Here is a 24,326-nt window from a genome sequence, read left to right as displayed (position 1 = left end):
TCTTAAAATATCTGTCAGTCTCACCAAACACAGTCCTGTAGCAATTCCTCAGTTGTTTTTTCATTCATTTACTTACTTTCTCATGTATCCATCCTTTAAATTACTACTCAGTAGCTAATGTCAAGCAGAGTACTGGACGTGGGATACTGAACAGAGTTCTAGCTAAATACACACCAAATTTAATAAGGATTAAAGATATACCTGAGGAAATGTAAAGAAAGCTCAGAAGACAATCTTTTAAGGGATTGGTAATTAATAAGGATATAGGTAATGAAGGCAAGTATGATTGTGGTAGATAAATAAGAAATGATGATATACAAGAATGGATATAGTTCTAATGGAACAATTACTGAAATTGAAGTCAGGGAGCCTGATTATGAATCAATGTTAGACTTGTAACTGCTACTGATTATCTCTGTAACCTCATCTTTGGGGTTTCAGTGCTCTTGTCTCTAAAAAGAGTGCAAGCTATAGAACCTCTGAAGGTCTTTTTTTTCTGAGGCAGATTGGCCCCAAGCTAACATCTGTGCCCACCCCCCTCCACTCTATATGTGGGATGCCTATCACAGCATGGCTGGACGAGCAGTGTGTCTGTCTGTGCCTGGGATCTGACCCGGTGAACCCGGGCCGCAAAAGTGGAGCCCATGAACCCAACCGCTATGCCACTGGGCTGGCCCCGGGAAGGTCCCTTTAAGCTCTGACATCTCATACTTGCAGGGTCAGGATACCAAAAATGCATCCAGAATTTAAAAGCAAAAATAATGACATCAAAAATAGAGCACTAGAAAAGGTGTTTAGAAATAAGTCAACACAACAAATATTCCCTGAGCATCAAGTATTGTTCTACAGGGTGCTGGGTGCCTTAGGGAACACACGAGAAAAGTCAACCATGACTCCACAGAGCTTGTATAACCTGACTGGGTGATAAGGCATACACAACCGCATGAGCAGTGTTGTGTCCCCGTTTCAGCATGGGGCCACATTAGAAGAAGTGTAGTCCAACAAGAGACTTTGCTTTTCTATGGGGATAGAGTTCTTCTGAAGCTCTGGGGAATAAAATTTTCCACCTAATTACATCTTTTCCAGAAAAGAATCCTGATAGCTCTATTACTCTCCTTTTTTAATCTGAGAAGTGGAAGGCAAATGAAGTTACTTGTGGCAAGTGAGGCTTGCTGTCTCATGTCATAACTAGTTCCTCCCCCAACCCCTTCTATTTCTTCTATGTGGTTGGGATATTTGTAATTGTGGAGGGGCAAACCTGATAGCATCAGGACTTAAAGAGAGGGAGATAAGAGAGGAGACTCTCCAGCCTGAGGTCACTGTCACATGTTTTATCATTAAAGCAGGCCCTGCCCAAAAGCCTCTGATCACCATATCTCAAGAAGGACCAGTGTCAAGTTGGCACCTTTCCCACTTTAATTCCTTCTACCAAGTTTTGTTACTTGCAAAGGGAGACTAGTGGCACTAAACAGTCTATAGTGCCAAATCCAAAGCAAGTATAGGAATGACTGTGTCTTCCAGAAATGATTGTTGAGTGAGAGGCAGCCATGTTCACGTGTGTGGGATGCTGCAGATTTGGTGTCTCAATGGCTCTGTGGATGTCCTGTTGGATGATTACGGTTTTAATAGACCTCACCTCCCTATGGTCGTCATTTGGACACTAGTTCAAGCGCTCTGTTAAAAGTTGACATCAGAATATAGGGTTCTGGTGTGTTCTCCACAATGCACAGTAGAATGGGCTTTATTTGTCTTGAGTGAATATTTCCCTCTCTAGGCTTACATCAACACATTAGTAGTGCTGTCTTACTGTGGTCATAAGTCACTTCTGCAGTTAATGAAAAGCTCCAGGTCTTTTTCAAATAAGACACTCATGCACCTGGTATTGCTCGACTTGTTCATCCACACTTGATTTTTGAACCTCAATTCTGTCTTCCTTACTGCCATATTCCGGCTGTCCCAATGCTTGCTCCTCTTGATTCTGTCATTTAAGGTATTAGCCATCTGTCCAAGTTTAGGATGATCATGTCTCCCATTAAGGGCTCCTCTTTCACAGTGACGGTAATTTGAAGGTCAAGCACGAAATTAAAAAGCTGCTTTGATCATAAAAGTAGAGCAAAGGCAAAGGGTTTTGAGAGGCACTTCATTCAAGTCGTAATGGGATTAATGAAAGAGCATTGACCCACATGGAATACTGGCCCCTAATGACTATACACTGGAGTCTGCCAAATTTGGTGCCTTCCCTATTCTGTGCCATCGGTCACTTGGTCTTGAACTTCAGCGTGATTTAGCGGAGGATGTGTTAAAATACAGATTGCTGGGCCTTACCCCCAGTTTCTGATTCAGAGGTTTTAACAAGTTGCCAGGTGAAGTTGATGCTGCTGGCTGGGAGATAACTCTTATGGGCCACTGCCTTACACTGACAGACCCTGTCTAATACATAGTCTTTCCTCGTTAAGTTTCAATTTAATGAATTATCGTTACATTCCAATCTTATTTTCAGGAGAGTAAATATAGGTTACCTTGACTGGAGTTTTGGGGCTTCTCAAACGTTTCAGTTGAAATTGAAATTGAAAAATCACATTGTCAAATCTTGGTTTAACTAAGAAATAAAATGTTATTTACAAATTCCTGAGAGGTTGCTCAGTGCTGACCCAGTGCACTGCCTACTTGACTGCTTCCACGGAAGTCACTGGAAGCAGTGACTAATAGCATCCAACCGAGGTCAGAAATTTGTGTAAGCAAGTACAGAGAACTGCAGATTGATATTGTCCCTATTATTAGCATTTTTTTCAACCAACCAGTTTCAAGTACCCATTATAATATTTGCAAATAATCCCCAAGTTCTAATAAGAATTGAATGCAATTCTGCTAAGCATTTAGATGAACTGTGGGCTCCCAAACACATAGTTTTATAAAATGCGATCAACTAATTTATATGCATCGACTATCGAAAAGAGAAACAAATTTAGTTTAGCACAATCTTTTTAAAAGTGTGTATTTATCACTCTGTTTTATCTACGAAACCATGGTTCAAGAATGTCAAAACGTAAAAGAAAAATATTTTAAATTGTAGGAATTTCCCACAGCTTAATATCAAGCTTTCAAGATGTTTTTTGTCCCTTCCATTTGTCATACGTCAGTCACCTCGCATTGCTCTCCTTCCTCATTTTTCAAGGTTAACTGATAGTGATTCCACGATCACTTCAAAAAGCTTTTGTATAGCCCCCAAGCATCTAGATGACTTGTTACTGTCTCCTCACAGATTAAATTACTATTTTCCTGGGGCTGGCCCCGTGGCCGAGTGGTTAAGTTCGTGCGCTCCGCTGCAGGCGGCCCAGTGTTTCGTTGGTTTGAATGCTGGGCGCGGACATTGCACTGCTCATCAAGCCATGCTGAGGTGGCATCCCACATGCCACAACTAGAAGGACCCACAGCGGAGAATATACAGCCATGTACTGGGGGGCTTTGGGGAGAAAAAGGAAAAAATAAAAAAATAAAATAAAATCTTTAAAAAAAAATTTAAAAAAATTACTATTTTCCTTCTTCTGATAACTGTGCTGGATTATAGAGTTTAAGGATTTCTCTCTTTGACAGAAAAGATTTTTAAAAAATAGGAGTTATACAGTAATCTGTCTCTCTGGCATCCATTTACATTACACTCTTTAATCCTTTTTTATTCTTCTCCTGTTTTTGACACTCTTGGTGGACCTGTACATCTTATCTTCACCAGCTTCAGCATGGTATGGGATTCAGAATATTGCTCCACTCACTCCCAGGAATTTAATATAGTATCATGACTTCAAGCATCATCTATACAGTGATCATTCCCAAAGTTTTATTTCCATTCTAGACTGAATCCCAGGCTCACATATTCAACTGCTACTCCATACCTCCACTTATAACATGCCCCATATTAATATGCCCCAAACTGAACACCTCATTTTCTCCCCAAACCTGTGCCTCTGTGCTCTATCATGGTAATCTATTTTCTTTTCTTTTTTTCTCTTCTTTCCTTCCTTTCATCCCTCCTTGCTTCCATCTCTTCTGCATGTTTATTCTTTTTTAAATTAAGGTATAACTTGCATATAATATAGCACACAAAATCTTAAAGACATAGAGCCAACTTAATTTTTACGTATGTGTGTAGCTGTGTAACCAGCATTCCAAAAGTCTCCCTCATGCCCTCACTCAATCAGTACTCTTCAAGGTTTGATCTACTTCTCGTCAACTTTTTTATAATTACAGAATCAGTTTTTAAGATAATAGAAATGGAAGTCAATAGGATTGAGTCACTGTGTAATTTTATGAAGTTATAAGGAGGTATTCTATGCCTGACTGCCATTGAATTACAAGGCTTAAATACCACATTGTCAAAAATAAAACATCTCCATGAACATAGAACAAGTAATCTACCTAAGAACTTTATATAAAGCCAATTTTTCTTTTCAAATTACTCAGGATGAATACACATTTAATCCAAACTGTCAGTTAATTTTAGTCTAGATCAGGAACCAGCATTGTGTATTGCTTAAAAACATGAGGCTTCTGTCAGGCTGTTTTTGGGCTGAGTCTGTGCTCTGACGTTTGCTGGCTGTTTCTGTCTGAACAAGGTACTCAACCCTCCTATCCTTGTTTACTCATCTGCAAAATGCAGTCAAAGGATTATTGTTTTATTTCATTTTGTTTTCCTCTTGTATTTTCCTTGGGTTTAGTAGTAAGATAATACTAGTCTCAAAGAACATATTGAGGAGTGTTCCTTCCTATTCAATTTTCTGGAAAAGATTGTGTAAAATTTGTATTAATTCTTCTTTAAATGTTTGGTAGAATTCTGCAGTAAAACTATCTGGGCCTGGGAACTTTTGTTTTAGAAGCTTTAGAATTATGAATTCGATTTTGTTAATGAGTATAGGATGATTTGGATAATCTGTTTCATCTTGGGGGCATCAGTGGCTCATGCTAGTTCACCGTTTGTCTGGCCAGACCTATTTTCTGACTACTTTCCACACCTCCTTCACTGTTTTTAGATTTCTGGTATATATTTTCTTATCCATAAATTGGGCCTACTACCCTTTGTTGTTACCAGTCTTAAATGAGAACGTATGCAAAGACTTATAAATGGTAAATCTCTGTAAAATATTTATTCTTACTTTTTTTTCATGTGAAGCTATATTTGTAGATGCTGTCAAATAATGTCCTTTTTTAAATTTATCAACTAAACTGGTAGGAAGGAGATCAAAACGTCAAAGGCAAAAAGGAAGCAAGAATAGAACTGATTCCTTTTTTGTTAAAATTTAATTTTACAGGCAAATATTTTGGAAATTCTGCTCTGTAGAACCATTCATCTAGGCTGAATAGAGCTAGGGTTAATTCTGAATACTATAAAATATGGCACAAGAATCACATCTATGTGGTTGCTCAGGTAGTAAGTTCTTTATTCTTACTTATTACTTTTGTTGAAAGATGAGGCCATGAGACAAAGGTAGATGTCAATCTTTGAATTCATTCTTTATACATGTTAAAAATCATGCAGTAGGAATGACATTGATATTACAGTGTTTTTGGTTTTTGTTGACATGTTGTTTCAGGAAACACGTAATTCTTCATTTTAATCCAAAGTTCTAGGACCTAAGTCTTATGGTTGTACAACGTTCAAATCTTCAACTTGACTCAATTCATTACATTTTAAGTATCAAATTCACATCAAAGCCCAATGTTGTCATCACAGACTACTCTGATTTTGTAAATCATTGTATGGAAGAGATTTCTGTAAAGATCCAGGAGAAAAAGATGCATTGCTGTCTGGAATCAAATTTGTAACTAACATGCCTATAATTTCCCCTCTGGTATGTGTCAACAAAAGGATGCAGCCCTTCTCCACTTAGTCTTGCGCAATGCACACTGGAACTTCAGTAAATTTTGTTTTCACATCGACAAGTAGCCTTGCACTTTTCCTTGAGCAATTCATGTTCACAGCCAGCTGTTTTCTTCAAGGAATCACAGTTACTAAGGAGATCTTCATACTCGCAGCTATTGGCTGTAACAAAAACAGATTATTTACCTCATTATCATTTTCCTCAGTGGCAGCAACATAATCCATACATTCAAAGTGCATGAGGTGGTGTAGGACTGGACAAAGCTCAGCGTCACTTACACTATGATGGTCTTTCACTTCTCGAGGGACATATGGAGTGTCTTAGTTGAGCTCACTGATTAATTCCTCACTTTTTTATTCTGATCTTGGTGATATGTTTCTAAAATGAATTGACCCAATTTTCTCTCTTAGCAAAGAGAATAAAATAAACATAATGAATCTCTCTACACCTGCAGAGTCTAAAATGGGAGCCCCGAGCCACATGCAGCTATTTAAATTTAAATTATTCAAAGTTAGATAAAATAAAAAATTCAGTTCCTTAATCTTACTTGCCACATTTCAAGTGTTCAAAGGCCACATGTGACTAGTGGCTACTTGTAAGACATATGCTGGTCGAGAACATCTCCATCATGTCACACTAATGAGCAGCACTGTTTAGACTCCAGTGCTTTCTTTCTGGAGAAAGTGATTTCTATGGGAAGATAAAGATGTAAAACAATGATAATATGCCCCCTTTCCTTCTCATATTTCTTCTCAGATGTTCCCCAGGAGCCCCAAATTCAACAAATCTCAAACTAAACTCATCATACCACCCACAAGGCTGACAATTCTTGGGTATGGTCTCCCTACACCCCTCCCACAATCTCAGTGAAATGGCTCTCTGACTACTCAGTAATTTAGGCCAGGAACTGAATCAACCTGAACTGCTTTCTTTTCTACTTCTGACCAGCGCTCAACCAGCACAGGTAACAAACACTGGCTATTCTATTTCTTGTCTCTCATCCCTGTCCATTTCTCTTCATTCATTTTGCCAGTAATGCAGTAAAGACATCCACTTTTTTTCAACCTATGGTTTTCAGCAGCTTTCTGGCTGACTTTCATCCAATTGTTTCTACATACTATTGCTAGAAAGCTCTTTATAAAATATCATTCTGACCTTGTCACTCTTTTGTTTAAAATCTTTCAATTGAGTGTGCTAACAGGAGAAATTCCAAGTTCCTTAGCAAATATCATTCCACAGAGGTATAAATATTCAATGTTTTTTCTCTTCAGTTGATTTATAGCTTTTATATCATCTATATTTTGCATTATAGCTATATAATTCAGTCATAAAGAATGCTAACTAATGATGAATGCACTTGAACGGGAAGACTCTCAGAGAATGGATTAACTCTATTGTTTGTAATAATTTTAATAAAAGTATCCCAACTATAAAATGCCAACAGCTATTTTTACTTCTATTTATGACAACTTTAGAAATGATACATATGACATTTATTTTATTCTCTCCTTTTGCAACAATGTGTTTGTGAGTTCTGTGAGCCAATACTGTATAGAGATGGAATTTTATTAAAAATGTGCACAAAACTACTATCAAATTATAGGGCAACTGATCATTTATTACGTTAAACACTATGATTCCAATTATACGATAGAAGAAAATGAAGTAATCAGCATGATGAACTCAGCAGAAAAGAAATATAATATTTGGTTTGCCTGTCTAGACTGAGCCATAATGTGGTCTGACATCCTTAGATTTATACACTTTGATTCTATCAAAATACGACCTTTAGTATAATGTTAATTTTGACGAAATGAACCATTTACCAGAAACACATATAGTTAATATTAAAAAGTTCTGCATAGTCACAAAAACACATTGATGGTAGAAGTTTTATTATCTTACATATGGTAATATTCTTTTCATTACAAATAATATGTAGGTTATTGAAGTGTGTAAAATGTTTACTTAAACACACACTCTGTTGAGTATCATTTTGCCTTTTGCATAAAGACATTATTTAAATTGGCTACTTAAGGAGATTTCTTAATCCATAAAAAGAAAAAACAATATCAACTCTTTGTTAAAATAGCAAGTTAATCACTTCAAACTTACTGCATAGTCCATTGTCACAGTTACCAGGGCAACTGGCACAAGGTGTTCCTTGCTGGTAAGGGGTATTCTTTTTATTCACATTATTACCACTGAAATTTAAAATACATAATGTCAAATATTTTTCACTTTGCTGTTTAGTTTCTACTCCAAGGGCAGCATCAATCATCAAACATACATACTTATTAAATTTTTTAGTTATGTTGGCAAAACTGAAAAATTACAACTCCCAGTGTGTACTTCAGATAAGATACAAATTAAGAAAATACTTCACACATTGACCTATCTCCTTGACTATAATTCTGCAGGCTGAATAACTAAATTGGGATAACTAGAGTCTAAAGTTTTCAGAGTATATTTCCATGTGGCGACACTCTCTTCATCTCCTGATAGACTCCGTCACATCGGTAAAGCAACAGACCTCAATGTGCTGGCTGGGGGTTGAACATATTTCCTAGAAAGACAGGTGAGCTTCCTGGGGCAGGGGGTTGTAGTATGGAAAAGAATACTCAATGTTACAATATCAATTTAGATTTGAAAGATGATAAAATACCATAATTTCTCTAATATGAACCAGAGACAGCAAAGCTCCGGTGTACAAATTTTTGACCTCTAGACGGGGACAGTGATATGAAGTAGTTAGTGGTGTTTGTGTTTGTGGAGCAGAGAGAGCTAGGGAAGGTTTATGAGTTTCTAGAGGTGGCGTGTAAGAGATTTTTCTGTTTAGCAAAAACAAATACATTAATTAAAAAACGTTTTGAGAAGTAGCAATATCTAAGGTGTAATCATCATACAGTGACTAACTTGTAACTCACTGATGATCATTACCCTATTGGCATTTTGTTCATTTGAAAGTACATAGGAGTCCAAATCTCAATAGTGTCAAGTGGGCCAAGAGGCCAAGGCAATGCATTTCTATCTCAGTCTCCCTGCACAGAACATAGCTGGATGTGTGGGAGCTCTTGGAAAAACTGTCAAGTGGATATAAAAGTGTTCTGGAAGTTCCCTCACTCCTGCTTTCCCTCATTATTCACTCCAGCTCTCACTTCAGATGCCTGGCTCCAGATGCACCCACTCACAGCCAGGCAGTGCACTTGGATGCTTTCTCCTTGGATCTTTCAATTCTTTCTACTAAACCCTAATAGGGGCTTGCAGGAAAATGACTTTCGAGGTCATACCTCTCAAACCAGAGATCTACATCCCCGGATTATCTACAGCCTCAAAATAAATCTTATCGAAGTCTTCCCCCTGCCTCCAGTGGTAAGCAATTTCAAACATTAAAAGAAATTAAGACTAACGGATACATTAACTTTAGATCTTCAATACATCCATAGTACTTATTGTGGATAACTTCAAACATCCTGCTTGATGAAAGAGCCTGTTTCCTGCTACAAATCAAGACCTTAAGGGTTGGTTCATTATGGAGTATTTCTGTGAAAACTTCTGAGAAACAAAGATTTAAGATGTTACCTTTTTAAGGGCTCTGAAATAGATCAAAGATTTGTTGAAAAATGTTTGAGACCCCAAAAGAATGAATGATTTCTGATGCTAATAACATTAAACGGTTTTCAAAGGAGGAATAGGAACATTTATCAGAAAGGGCTGAAATCACAATTTGCCATCCCTTATTTGCCACTCCACTACCACCACCCCTTGCTTAACCATCAAGCCGCCAGCTTCCTAGAGTGTGAAATTAGCTAGAACTGACGATACCAAATCCAGAGAAATACACACTACACACGCTCACGGAATAACCTTGAATCTCAGGGAAAGGCGATCAATTTATAATTGAGGAAAAGGCTTTAAATTTAAACTTGGAACTGAGAACTTAGTCTCCTCTCTGGTAAGCTGAATGTATCTCAGCTTAAAGAACATTTCCAAGGATTTATTCTTTCCCTTTACTGAAATATGCTTTTTATTCTGGTTTATCTAGTAAATGAGAGTTTCAAAATATTAAATCACAGATGAAGTTATTGGCATTCAACTCTTAAGTGTATACTTACACAGGACAATATTGGCAAACATAGTAGTATTTTAGGCTTTCTTGATTGGGACAATAGGCAATTCCACATCCAACGCGGTAAGATGAGTACCAAACAGCCTACAAATCCATAAAGGAATATATGATAGTGCATTAAAGAAGAGGGAAAATATTAAAAAAAAAAAAAAACAGAAGCAAATATATAACTGAAAAACCGTTACTATTGTCGTTTATAACCATGTACCTGATGGAAATATTTAGTTAAATGATTGAAACAAAGTCACAAAATTCTAAAATATTAAATTTTCATGTAGGTTCACTACTTTATCCATTTATAATGTTGGGAAAGTACCGAGTCTACTTCCCTACCAAGAGTTTGCAGGCCATGCAAAAAGACGACAGCTCTAGATGAAGTAGCAGCCAAATGCCAGGACTATTTGCATTATACCTACTCGGGCTCTTCCCCCAAATCATTGGAGTTGGTCATAATTTGGAGAAGTTTTCTCTGTTACAGCATTTACGGTAAAAGTATTTTAATTTGTTTCCCTTACCTGAGTGTAATGTCCAACTACTGAACCGGCACTCTTTGGTCCTACACCATAGGTAAAGTCAAGGCTCTCATCATACCAGCTTTGGATTGCATCTGACCAGGGAGTAGGGTCGCTTGACATATAGATATTCTCACCACATCTCGTACCTAAGAAGAAACAGATCATTCATGAGGAAAGCACTAAAGCATTTGATGGCAAAAGAAATCAACTCAGTGAACCAAAGGCTTTTGCCCTTCAAACACAGTGCCTATACTTGCTAACTATTAATTAATATATAAAAGGTGCTTACATTCCTTATCAGCTATAAAGCTGAATATAAGACAGATCTTCCCAGTACACTGAGGCTGGCCTCAACATGAAAACTTTGAGCAGGTTGAGAAGATCTTATCCTTTAAAAATCCTTCTCCTTCTGGACTGTCAAAGATGCATTCTTTTTCATGCTAAATTCTTCACATGTGTACTGCCTCCTGTGCTCTCAGATTTGTATTGTAAGCTTGCAAAAGGCAGCCACCAACTTTTATTTTTTTCTCTCCTCCTCTTCCCCACCTTCATCAGAGATTTTTCACATATAGGATGCTGAATTAATGTTTATGATTATGATCTTGTGTAAACTTTGAAGAAAAAGCTTTATAGGCAGTCTTTAAGAGCCCCCCCAAAAAAGGTAGCTGACATCAGGAGGAATGACAATTTTCAAAATTTTTGGATTTCCTCTTTATCAATAAATCAGAATGTCACAAGGCCAAACCCTGCTGAGAGAGTTAGGCAAGAAGGCCTTGCAGAGGGTGACATCAGCAAGGTGTTAAAGTAGGAAGCCCTGGACTCTCCCTCGCCCAACACACACACTGCTTCAGCAACAACTCATGAACACATTGCCCTTGTGAGAAATCCAAAACTTAACCGAAAGGCTCCAGTACCCTGGAGAAACATGAAAGCAGACTCACTGCAGCCTGTAGGGAGACTGGGACACCCTCTTACTAGAATCCTATCTTCAGCACAGTGCCATATGATCAGGGAGAGCCCCCCCTTTCAACAGCTTCTCCCGGGGGAGAGAAAGAATTGGTTCATGTGTTCAGCATCCCAACTTTTTCAAGGGGAGTTCCCAGTGTGCTGGTTTCTGTCTTGCTAGTCTAGGAGCTCTGACGGTCAGGCACAGGCTAACCACCTGGGGGAGAATGGAGATAGTGGCTTGGGTTGATAGACGCCATAACTCCTCCTCCGGGCTCGGCATAGAGCAAGCAAATGAAAAATCCTAGCTCTCAGCTTTCACCTGGGAAGGCAAAGAGTTTGTCCAATGCTTCAATTTTTCCAGGGCTGCCCTAAGAACTGGCATCTGTCTTGCCAGTTTGGGAGCTCTGATGGGTTTGGCCCAGTCTTGCCCCTGGGGGAGAACAGAGACGGTGATTTGGATTGGCAGATGCCATAGCTCTTCTCCTTGGCTCATCCTGTGATGAGACAAGCAGACAGAAACCACAGCTTCCTGCTTCTCCTTGGGGAGGGAAAGAGTTGGTCTGGGCATCCAATGCCACAAATTTTCCAGAGGTCACCCAAAGGACTGGCGTCTGATTTGCCTGTCTCAGAATGTTAACAAGATGTAGAATAATCTTGCTGCCTGGGACTAGTGAGAAGAGAGAGAGATTTGGGCTGGCAGTTGCTATAATGTCCCTTCCTGGTTCAGCACCGAGTAAGCAGGCAAAAAACTCTAGCTCTTAACCTCTCTTTGGGAAGAGAAAGAGTTGGATGGAATGTCCAAAGATCCATCTTTTCTGGGGGTCGCAAGAGGGACTGACTACGGATCTTTTCTGACCACAATGGACTTGAATAGAAATTTCTCCAAAGAAGACACACACATGGCTAACAAGTATTCAAAAAGGTGCTCAATGTCACTCATCATCAGGGAAATGCAAATCAAAACCAGAATGAGGTATCACCTTACAACTGTCAGGATGTCTATTAAAAAAAAAAGAAGACATCAATTGATGGTGAGGATGTGGAGAAAATGGAATCCTGTAACACTGTTGGTGAGAAAGCAAAATGGTGTGGCTGCTGTGGAAAACCATAGGGAGGTTCTGCAAAAAATTAAAAGTAGAACTATCAAATTTTCCAGCAATCCATTTCTGAGTATTTATCCAAAGGAATTGAAATCAGGATCTTGAAGAGATTTAGCACTCTTAAGTTCATTGCAGTACTATTCACAATATGTACAATGTGGAAACAATCTAAATGTCCATTGACAGATGAATGGGTAAACAAAACGTGGTATATATATATATATATATATATATATATATATACACACACAATAGAAGATCATTCAACCTTGAAAAAAGAAGGAAATTATGCAACATGCGACAACATGGATGAACTTTGAGGACGTTACATTAAGTGAAATAAGCCAGTCACAGAAAGACAGCTACTGCATGATTTCATTTCTACGAACTATCTAAAATAGTCAAATTCATAGAATCAAAGGGTGGAATGGTGGTTACTGGGGCTGAAAATGTGGCATAAAGTTCCAGGTAGGCAAGATGAATAAGTTCTAGAGATCTGCTGTATGATATTGTACCTATAGTCAACAATATTGTATTGTACGCTTGAAAATTTGTTAAGAGGGTAAATCTCATGTTCAGTGTTCTTACCACAATAAAATAAAAAAATAAAAATAAGGCTTCTTACCACAATAAACCTAATTGAAAAAAGAAAGAAGTATCTTGCACCTCAGAAACTTCTCCCTATCTTTTCAAGCACTCATTTAATATTTACATTTTAGTGGCTTTAAATGTGACATCCACATGCTGCTTAAAGAGAATATAAAGTGTTCTTGGATATCTGCTTTAATAGGGATGGAAAGATATAAAGAATCTAACAGTAGACTTGGAACTTCTAGACCATTTATTTCAATCTTCTACTGAATGCAATCATCTCTCTTCATAATTTCATTATAATGTTAGCATCAATAATATAAATAACAGGTCTACTTAAATAACTGGTAAATTATTCATACTTTCAAATTGAGCTTGCTTATATGTATATCATGCTTGAAAATGTAAATAAATAATTTATGTAAAGTTCATGCATAAAATTTTTTTCTCTTATAGTTTTTATGATCCTTGAAAAGATATGTCACAGTTTTTTGAGTCACATATATTCTTCTATGCATTACAGGCACAAAATACTTGACAGTTGTCAAAAATTAAAAAAATGAATCAACATACCCAAAATATTCATCCTGATTAAAAAAGGTTAAATATTTTTAGAGCAAAATTCAGGAACAATTTAACATAATTCAATATATTTTATGAATACAAAATAAACAGATTTCAAAACACCAAACAGCTACATAACATCACAAATAGGGCAGTGGGTTAGAAATCAGAAAGCCTGGTTAACTTTCCAACATATGCCACTACTTCAGGCTGCGTTCCTGGGTAAGTCATTCCTCCTACATCCTGGTTTTCTAATCTTTAAAATTGGAAAAATGATGATACATGAACTATTTACTTATGAGCTGGTTGAGAGGAACAAATAAACTATTGCTTAAGAAATGATTTGCATAATGCAAACAATCAACAACAACAAAATGGTACATATAATTATCTCTCTAAGTACACACACTTTGATTTTAAAAAGACAGCAGTAAAAGCAGCATTTATTCACAAAGTCTTCTTAATGCAACATCCCAGAATGGTCCATTCTATTTTATTTATCCAATATTATTTTGTTTGTTCATTTATTCAGCAAATATTGACTCATTTACGTACTGGTTTTCCGGTCATCTGCACTACTGTGTTCTAAAGTGCACTTGTTTGCCCACTTTTGGGCATTTGCTGTTGCTTCTCTGCTCCATTCCTAAATGTCACAGGAAAAAAAAATACACTTAAAGATTCAACTCCAATGAGAAATATGCTTTATTATCTGAGTGGTATGTTGATTTGCACTACTTTAAAATTTCTGTAGATGTATTATCTAATTGTCATTGGTATTAAAATATCTTTTTGTTTGTTTTGTACATGTGTGTCTTTGTCTGCCCCGGTGCCAGTTTCCACATGAAGAGAAGTCCATAGGTGATGTATCTAATACAATAATATCTGACTATTTATGACAGCACAGCAGCTCCTCCTAGGATTTTTAGTAATGGTGCCACTTTAAATACTGATCATCATGTGAAGTAATCTAACTATATTTCCATAGTAATAAACTGGCCTAGATTATTTCCAGCTCTATTTGTAGACCACTGGGCTCATATGGGAGATATCTAGCTTTTATGGACTATGCCCTGGAAAGCAGGCTGTTATTTACCCTAAATGGCACTGATCCTGAAGGAAAGGAGATCTTTATCTCAGACTAGGAAAGATAATGAACAAAAAAATGTGGCAGCTTCACATTTGATGTCTCAAGATTTGGCTTCTAACTCGGCCTTCCCAACTTAATAGCCCTGTAACCTTGACAAGTCATTTAACCGTTACAAAGGAAAATTAATTTCTGCCCGGCCCATAACAAGGTCAAATAGTATACCAAAATAGAGGCAGAATGTGCTAACTCACAAAGTTCTTAAGAGATGCCAGTTACTGCAGGCCACCTGCTCCTACCACCACTGGTTCACGTCACTTTCCCTATATTGCTGCCTCTTACCATCTTTAGCATGTTGCTGGCAGGTGGAGAGACTGATTTCCTTAGTTCATTGTGTTTATTTACAATCTCTCTTTGGACTTGGGTTTGAGTGGTTAACAAAGCAGAAAAAGCTGGATCCTAAAGGGAAATAAGATTAGGGTTATTTTTCAACATCTTTGAAAATTGCATTTAAGAGTGAATAAGTTAATTCAAGGGAACAAAGATCGCTTTAAAAAGTGTTATAAACCAATGTGACCTCAATAAAATTTTTTAAAAAAGGCATTCAGTTCAAACCAATATTAATTATTATTTAAGAGTTGCCAACGAATCTGATCCAAAGCTGTGACAAACAGGAAAGAGGTAGTTTGAGGCATTGAGAATGGGAATGTAATTCATGGCACAACAAATCAAAAACTTCTCTAAGGCCACAAATGCCAAATTCTAGTTTCAAGGGAACTCTTAATGTGATTTTTCTAGACATAAGAGTGATAATATTTTATAACCACAAAAGTACACAATAGGCACATTCAGACATATTCATTCACATCTGATCAGGCTGCAGCAGGGGGATAAGGGTGGACCTCAAGATTCATCCTAGACTTTGATAACATGGTGTCTGTATTTAGAGAAAGAATGTATTTAGAATGTATTAGGTGAAAGAATGTTCAGGTTCAGCTGAAGTGCATTCAATACTCTAGTAAAACAATTCTACCTACTATGGGCAGACTTTATGAGGTCACTCAAAAGACATTTTTTTCAGTATTAAAAGAATCTCCAAGGTAATTTGGAGGGAGCAAAGCCATCCATTAATGGACTATTGCTGACTTTGTTCCTTTTAATAACAGAAATATAACTGCCAAGGTACTAAATCAGGAGCTGATATTTTTGGTGTATCTTTTGTGGGGGAGGGGAGAGGACTAGGCCTGGAGGTGCAGTAGGGTGTGTGAATTATTCCATAAGGTTTACGCAACTTGATGACCTAAATTTACACGATGGTGTGATATTATATGAGCCTGAGCAAGAGTTTGAAGTGTAAGTTTAAACAGACAGGCCCTGTGTTGATTTTCCCTAACATCTTTGGGTAAGTTATTCTCTCCTCCTCTCAATACTGAGCTCTCTCAAACCTCTCCAAATACTGCAAACACAGGTCTGACCACATTGCCATGTTTTACTTAAATGTCCATTTCTCCTGCTTGGTTGTATGTTCCTAAGGACAGGGACCAATAGTGAATGCCATTGTACCCACAGATCTGGCCATTCCCAGCTACTGATTCCTAAGTTAGAAAAGATGCACATGTGAAATACCAGTAGTGGTCAATCTCTGCATTACAGCAAAGCATAAAATAACATCCTTGGATATTTCCTATTGACTTTCAAAAACCTACTTAAAGTAAAGTAGTTTCATTTCAAAGCACATCAAAATTTGGTCCCTGAGAAAGAACTAATTATTTTCTGCCAATTACCCCATCTTGTTTTGTAGGTAAAAATTCTACTGAGGAAGATATGCTTTTTTTTTTTTTAAATAAGTATCAATAAAACTTTCATTAGGCAACAGGAAATATGAAAAGTGTTGAGAATAAAATGGATCAAATATAGTATCTATCTATCTCTCCTTAAAGAGTTTATACTCAACAGGCAACAGGTCATAAATAATTACACCGCCACATAATAACTGAAATGATAGGTGGGACCTACCAGATATAAAGGAAGGAGGGATCAATTCTTCTTGACTGAGCTTAGGAAAGGCTTCACAAAAGATGGTCTGGATTAGGGTTTTGAAAGAAGAATAATATTTTCTAGGCATCCTGAGAAGGGACTGAAAACCACACTAGGCAGAGGCTATGTAAAGCATCTGATCGACAAACAGTTAGTGGTGCCAAAGACTAAATGATATCTCCCTTTTAAATAAGTTTATAAATGAAGATCAGGAGATGGACGAGAAATATAATAGGGCATTAGAAAAGGCCATGAAAGGAAATCATAAAGAAAGAAATTGAGAAGACAGCAAACTACTTGAATCAAGCCCTAGGTGATGAATAAATTGCCTTGAGATTGAAAATTTGATTATGGTAACATAATGACTGTATTTCTGGATGCCAAATGACGTTTGACCCAGTGTCAGAATTCTCTGGTCTGAGGCATCCTAGCTAATCTTGTACGCCTGGAGTGAAAGGAGAGTGTGGGAGCAGGCAGCAATGGCCAAAGCTCCTCACATTCAGAGGTTTTCTGATCAGGAGCTAGCACCTTATCTGGGCACCTACCCACCAGTCACTGAAGAGGATGACTGACCCTGTTCTTGGGATTATTTAAGGAAAGTAGCATATTCAAAATAGAGGATTTGAGTTCAAGAGTTGGGCTCTCATATACTAAGTCTATGACCATTAATAAACAAAGCAAAACAAAACACTAAGATCTTTAGAGTTAGATTTTTTATATGTAAAAAACACGTATAATTTTGTCATAAAGTATTGATGAAATTAAATGTGGTGATGTAGGAATAAGATGTGTTAATTTAGGATTATGTAAATATATTGCTAATTTTCTGTGGGGATCACAGTGACATGAATTAAAAAAAGAAAATCAGAAAAGGTCTTGGGAGAGGAGGACCATCATTAGCTTTTTAATCTCACAGACCAGTGAGTCCATTAGAAATATAATTCAAGCATTATATGTAATTTTAACTTTTTCGTGGTCACATTAAAAAAGTGAGAAGAAATAGGTGATATTAATTTAAATATTTTATTTGAAATGGGTTGAGTGATAGTCCGCAAAAATGATATGTCCATCTCCTAATCCAGAATCTGTGAATGCGACCTTCTTTGGAAAGGGGTCTTTGCAGTGTAATTAAGTTAAAGATCTCAAGATGACATCATCCTGAACTATCTGAGTGGACCCTAAATACAATGACAAGCGTCCTTATAAGTGACACATTGAAGAGAAGGTGACGTGAAGATGGAGGCAGAGATTGGAGTGATGCAGCCACAAGCCAAAGAACATCAAGGCTTGGTGGAAGCCACCAGAAGGAAGGAGAGAGACATGGAATGAATTACCTCCTAGGTCTTCCAGAGAGAGCATGGCCCTGCTGATGCCTTGATTTCAGACAAGTGGCCTCCATAACCATGAGAGAATGAATTTCTGCTGTTCTAAGCCATCGGATTTGTGTTAATTTCTTACAACAGCCCTAAAGACCTGATACATTATTTAATTATCCAAAATATCATGTCATCACGTATTAAATATAAAAATTATTAGTGAGATATTTCTTCTGTGTTTTGTAATAAATCTTGAAATCTGGTGTGTAATTTACACTTACAGTACATCTTGTTTTATACAAGTCACATTTCAAGTATTCAATAGCTACTTGTGACTAGTGGCTCAGACATTGGACAGCTCAGCCGTAGACTTTCATCTAGATAATTGTGTTAAGTGCTCTGAGCTACCAATGACTACTTTGTGATATACCAGACACTCTAGCCCCTTCCACTCTCATAATGCCTCGCCATCCCAAAAAAGTTGCCTTGGTAGCTCTGGAAAGATTTTCCACTTTAACCTTACCTTTCCTTCTGTGGGTAAAGATGGAAGCAGCACAGCAGCCAAAAACATCACCACTGGGAGGAAAGCCATTACTGGGAAGCAAGTCAAAGAGAACAAAGGTTTGCACTGAAACATGTAGTACATGGACCTCTAACCAAGAGGGAAAAACCAATATAATGATGTTGCTTATCTCAAAGGAACTGTGATTCCCAAATTCATGGATAATGTAACAAGAGAAATTATCATACAGTGCCAGTAGAATCATAGAAGAACCAACCTAGTCTCTGACAGAGACAATAAAAATTTTAAAAACTGAGGAACTTGACTGATGCCCTTAAAGTACACCTATATATAGGTATATATAAAGGCTATAAAGGCTAGGAATACCACTTCTTTCTGCCCAGTTCTATGGCTCCTAAGCCCATCGAAAAGGAAATATGGAAAAAACCAGGCTTCTTGATAGTTAATTATGGTACTGGATTGACTACTCATCTCAATTTTGGGGGAAAGTTTATTTTTACTGTGTACCATCTCTTGGTTTGCTCTTCTCTATGAAAAGTAGAACTGTTTGTCCTTTTATTTACCCATGACTCTACTCAAGATTCCAGGGTTGTGATTATACAGAAATAAATGTGCAAACACTTTATTAGTGGTTATTTCTCCAACGGCGGGGTTGAAAGTTATTTTTATCTTATTCCTTATACTTGTCTATATTTCCAAATTTCCGAGTATAGAAAAAATACAAATACAATTAATGTATTAAAAATCTAGTGGGTTCACATTTGCTGAATCCATGATTTGGTTCAAAGATTTTATATTAACTTTTTAAAAGACGTTCAGCATTGGGCTACCCATGCTGTCCCTTATCAACGTGTCAAAAAAATCCTTGGTCCTTTAGATGAAGCAACATCATCACTACATTTAGGAAGCACCCACTTCCCACCATTAGTCAATGATTGCTCACTTTGTAAATTAAAGGAATGTGCCTTGAGTAGTTTTCTTTGTGTGAGACAGTACTCCCAAATTCTTGGAGGGAAAGCAAATTCTAAAGAATTTATTTGTGGTCCTTCTCAGGCCTTATTGATTTGTAAATAGTAGACAATTGACACCTGTTCCATGTATTCCCTTTATCCTCAACAGTGTGCTCATAAAAAGGAGAGGAGTGAACATTTATTGATCATGTATGGTAAAATCCGATGTCTAATACCACTCTCATACCTTGGTGGGTCTGATTATATTTTACATATGAAGAAATTGAGGCATAGAACAGTTACTTAACCTATGCCAATGGCACATTCTTCAGTAATGTCAGAAATTAGCCTTCATCCAACCATGACTTCAAAGTCAATGCACATTGAAAGGAACATAGTTTCAACTAGGAAAAAGCAATCATTCTGAAGCACAATGGAGACATTCTATCCTCATTTTAACAATCCCTGTATTAATACATAACCATATATATTCATAGTAAAAATCATTAAATGGAAGTGTATATATAATACAAATTGTCATACTTTTACATTTTTCTATTAAAGGTAGTTCTAGTATAGTTGTTTCAAAGTCACAAACATGGGATATATTTATATTATCTATTTTAGAATAAAATGTGAAAATTCATTTAAGTTTCAATTTGATATAGTGAGTAAAAGAGTAAAATTAACTTGAGATCATTCTATCAATAAAAATTTATCCATAAAGTTTGAAAATCATGGGTAAATTTATTAATTATATCTTTTCATCATTGGCAAAATAAAAACGATTGATAAAATGTTCACATCAAAATAAATGAATTATCACTTACTGTTGGTTCTCAGAGCAGGATGAAGTATCTGCTTCAGCTGTAGGAAGAGGAAGGTGGAGAGAAGGTTGGAGCACAATAGACAATACACCTATTCCTGTTTTAGCAAATTCTGGTTGTGCAAGTAAGTCAAAGTCAGTAAATTTCCAAAACAGAATTTTTCACACTAATAGCTTCAAATTTCATTGCCAGTTGTCTGACATTGTTTTTGACATTATTTAGTTCCCACGTAGCTTTTAACATAAGTCAAATAGGCCCTCCCTCCCTAAGCAGCCCACTCCTCTTCTTAGGCGCACTAAAATCTGGATGCTGCCTTTTTAGCCTCATTTTTTAATAATAACCACTCAAGACTGGTTAATCACTGCTAAGGTAACCAGGATCCTACCTTATAGCTGACCGCCATGGCTCAGCCTCCTATAACTTTTACTTCCCAGTTACCAACTTTCTACATTTTATTGGTTAAGAGCATGGTCTTTGGTAAACCATCAGTTCTAGGAAATTCTCTCTGAGCTTTACTTTCCTCTTCTGTAAAATGTGGATTATCATATCATAGATTTGCTTTGAAAACTAAAAGGCATAATATGCATAAAACACCTAATGCAATGCCTGGCATAGAATATTCAGTCAATGGAAATTATTAATATTTTTATTACCCCTTTCAACACATGGTAGTTTGCTGAGCTCACAAGATCTTTCAATAAATGCATGTTGTTCGATTGAACTGCTAATTTTAGAAGTGCTTATAAGATTTTTTTACTTCCAGGTGTCACAGGAAAAAAATCAGTATTTAATCAGAGATTCAAATGTTCAAGGCCCAGTTCTACTGGAGACCTTCTGGCTAACTTTAGGAAAATAATCTAACACCTGAGCTGTTGCATCCTCATTAGCTCATTGAAAGACATACACATGAGCCTGAAGATTCTGTTTAGCTCAGTCATCTAACAGGTTTGCAATAAATGACCCACAATTCCATAGTTCAACAGACCATGATGCCACATACTCCTTGACACTCTCCTCTCCCCCAAACCCTCACTCAGTCAACCTATAATCATCTTTGTTGCATCAATGAAAGCAATGACACTTTTGTTGAGAGCATCTTTAAAGAAAAATTGATCATATTTTATTCCTTTAAACTCACATTCATACATAGTTTAAAAGGCGGCTGCCATTTTTTTCCTTGCTACTTACTAATGGAAAAGTGCCCTTTCTTGCAGGTGTTTTAAGACCAGGATAACATGGGTCTCCCAGGGCATCTACAGGAAGAGGATGGTGTATGGTTTCATAATCCTAGAATGGGGAAAAAGAGGATATTTAAAATAAAGATGTGAAGAGTAGATAGGTGATATCAATAATCTCTGCCACACACTTAAAATTTGACCCAATTGTTATGTATTGTTCTCTACTGCTTTACTGTATTTACCTTACCTCACCATTAAGACTATAATCTCCTTTTGAAATCAGATTGTGGTTTGGCACCCTGGCATTTCCTTCAAACACTAACAAGGAAACAGGCTTCTTAAAGAAGTTCAATTAACTGTTGGTTGACTAACTTCCTTGGAATGTCACAGCACATTTTCAAGACTCACAGCTCCTTACCTAGGCCTCCAACCCATACACTCTTTAGAAGATAATTTCTATAAGTAATCACCGACAAACTGAGCATTTACTACGTGGATCACAACTATATCTCTTCATGTCTTTTCTTGAAAGTCGTAGATGACAGTAGTGTAGAAGAGTGAACGATCACAACGCCAATTGTTTCTATTATACACTTTGTAATAACTGTGCATTCAAAACATAAACAAGAAACTAAAGTTCTTGATTTCACCTTATCAAAGGCCAGATTTAGAAATGACTTCAGGCTTCTGCTAAGACAGAGCAATTCACATACATAGAATGACTTCTCTTTTAAGATAAGTAAAGAGTTTCAACAGGATAAACAGAGAGAGGCATATCGAAAGTCTTTGGTGGATTTATGCTAAGCAACAAAACAACGCTCTATCCACACGCACTGAATCAGTCCATGTGCCAATCAGAATGCCGAAGAGGCATAAAGGATTAGAAGAGCCCTCGCCTCACAGATCTTTCGCTCTCCCATCTTTACCCCATCCCCCAGGCCCTGGTCATTTCCAGTTTCCCACCAGTTCTAATTCTTACCCTGGCTCCAGCTGCCAAATCTTCCTGCTGCGGGGCCGGAGCCAGAGACTAACGGCTACTCTCCCCTCCTACAGCGAGAGTAAGATACCCGGGCTACCACGTGCGTGTGTGCGTGCGACGTCATAGGGCTTTATGCCTTCAGCGCAGTCATTGGCTAACTGAATTCTTCCTGCAACTACCCCAACGCCCTCTAGGGCTGCACCGAGAAAATCCTACGCACTTTCCTTTGTGAAAAGCAGAGTTCTGCGTTTCTCTCATTACCTTCATTTGATGAGGAAGGTAGATGTCTGCTCACACACCTGAACACTAGATGGAGGATGAAGATAATATCAGGATCCGAAATGCCCAGGGGGTGGCTGAAAAAGGAGGCGTTCCTTTTCAGACAAGATCTCCTAAATTAATGCAAGTCAGAATTGAAAGAGCTGTTTGGAAAAGTCCATAGACATGTTTGCAGCAAAACATCAGTGTGGTGCCAACAGCGCACTCAGGGTTATGTAGATAAAAAGGGCATTTTGCAGCTTCGATCATAAACACTTCCTGTTCTTTCCTTTCTTCTTCCCTTCTGCGACAGTTTTGTGGTTAAGACGTTCAAGAAGAGTAACAGGAATAAGTCTTAGGAAGATGCCCAGAATTCCTGCTCTAAGGCTGCTGGCTTCAAGCTCAGCAGGTCTTTTAGGGTGTGGTTGAAGGCGTGTTGCTTCTCTTCACAGAGGGCGGATGAGTAATAGGTGCTTAATTGTTTTCAAGTTTTAAAGGAATAAATTAAATCATTACCTAGAGGACTGGTTGAGTCAGAAGGTATCAAACCAAAGATTAACATTCATCACATGCTGGTTCTCCATAGCAGTGCAAAGAAGCTTGAAATTTCTCATTCCAACCCTGGAGATTCACCTAGGCTCAAGCGTAACTACAACAAACTGCCATTTTTCATGGCGCTGAAGCTGTTTTTCCCTTAGCAATGTTAAAATTTTAAGTGACCAATGCATAGAAGTTATTTTAGTTCTCCTTTACTGCTATTACAGTTTGAGTATCACTGACTGAAAAAATCTTGGAATTTAGAAGTCATCCTACACTGCTTTACTCTTATGGCTGCTTTCAATCAAAGTTCCCTCCTGACAGTTTGCCTTTCTGAATGTTTAGGAAATACTTCCCTGGATCTCTCTTTCTCACTGTTTTATTCATGTTTTCACCATATCTTACTTAAATTACTAATTTAGTATTTCAGATGCCTATATCCACAAAATTGCCAGCCACCTTTTTATAGAATTGCTTGGTACAATATGTTCTTTTTTCTGGTGCAAAATAATTTATTATGATCCTATAATTTACTGTGAATATTATATTTTTCATTCTTGGAGACACCATACCTATAATTATTACCTCTTCCCATAGATGATGTCAGAATGATAGCAACTTGAATGCTGTAGTGATAGATACTGTCAGCGAACATGTGTTTGAGAAATTCACTATGTCTCTCTTGGTTATTGCCATGTCTCCAAAGCCTAGCACAATACCAGTGACATAGGTGGGAGCCTGTAAATATTCGTTGAGTGAATAAATATTGACCTGGCCTAGATTCTTAGGGAATGCAGAGAAAAGAACACACCATCTCTTTCCTCTAAGACTTATAATACTGTGAGAAAGATACATATATATGAACATTACCAGGTAGGGTAGTTTAGTGCTAGGTAGTTGAAATAGAAAATGTACAC

General features: G+C 37.4%; 1 protein-coding gene across 1 annotated transcript; it reads right to left on the bottom strand.

Annotated features, from left to right (window-relative positions):
- Window positions 1-5,415: 5,415 nt before the first annotated feature.
- Window positions 5,416-22,725, bottom strand: LOC106827055 (cysteine-rich secretory protein 2). The gene is made up of 10 exons (XM_014834696.3): window positions 22,615-22,725; window positions 21,646-21,744; window positions 20,461-20,497; window positions 18,681-18,751; window positions 15,147-15,263; window positions 14,276-14,363; window positions 10,518-10,663; window positions 9,989-10,086; window positions 7,989-8,077; window positions 5,416-6,034 (listed from the first exon to the last, which is right to left on the bottom strand). Exons 4-10 carry the CDS (start codon window positions 18,747-18,749, stop codon window positions 5,907-5,909), a joined length of 735 nt encoding a protein of 244 aa, XP_014690182.2. The 5' UTR covers window positions 18,750-18,751; window positions 20,461-20,497; window positions 21,646-21,744; window positions 22,615-22,725; the 3' UTR covers window positions 5,416-5,906.
- Window positions 22,726-24,326: the final 1,601 nt, after the last annotated feature.

Source organism: Equus asinus, chromosome 8, assembly GCF_041296235.1.
Source record: "Equus asinus isolate D_3611 breed Donkey chromosome 8, EquAss-T2T_v2, whole genome shotgun sequence".
NCBI lineage: Eukaryota > Metazoa > Chordata > Mammalia > Perissodactyla > Equidae > Equus > Equus asinus.
Note: the sequence above shows the minus strand (reverse complement) of the source record. Positions and strands in the feature narration are given on the sequence as shown.

What these genes read in the sequence shown, in the direction of transcription:
- LOC106827055 (XM_014834696.3), bottom strand. Translation starts at nt 18,749, where the DNA reads ATGGCTTTCCTCCCAGTGGTGATGTTTTTGGCTGCTGTGCTGCTTCCA. An exon ending in CTTTACCCACAGAAGGAAAG is followed by an intron (nt 15,264 to 18,680) that starts GTAAGGTTAAAG and finishes ATTTCCCTTTAG; the next exon opens with GATCCAGCTTTTTCTGCTTT. An exon ending in GTTTGCCAATATTGTCCTGT is followed by an intron (nt 8,078 to 9,988) that starts GTAAGTATACAC and finishes TTTAAATTTCAG; the next exon opens with TGGTAATAATGTGAATAAAA.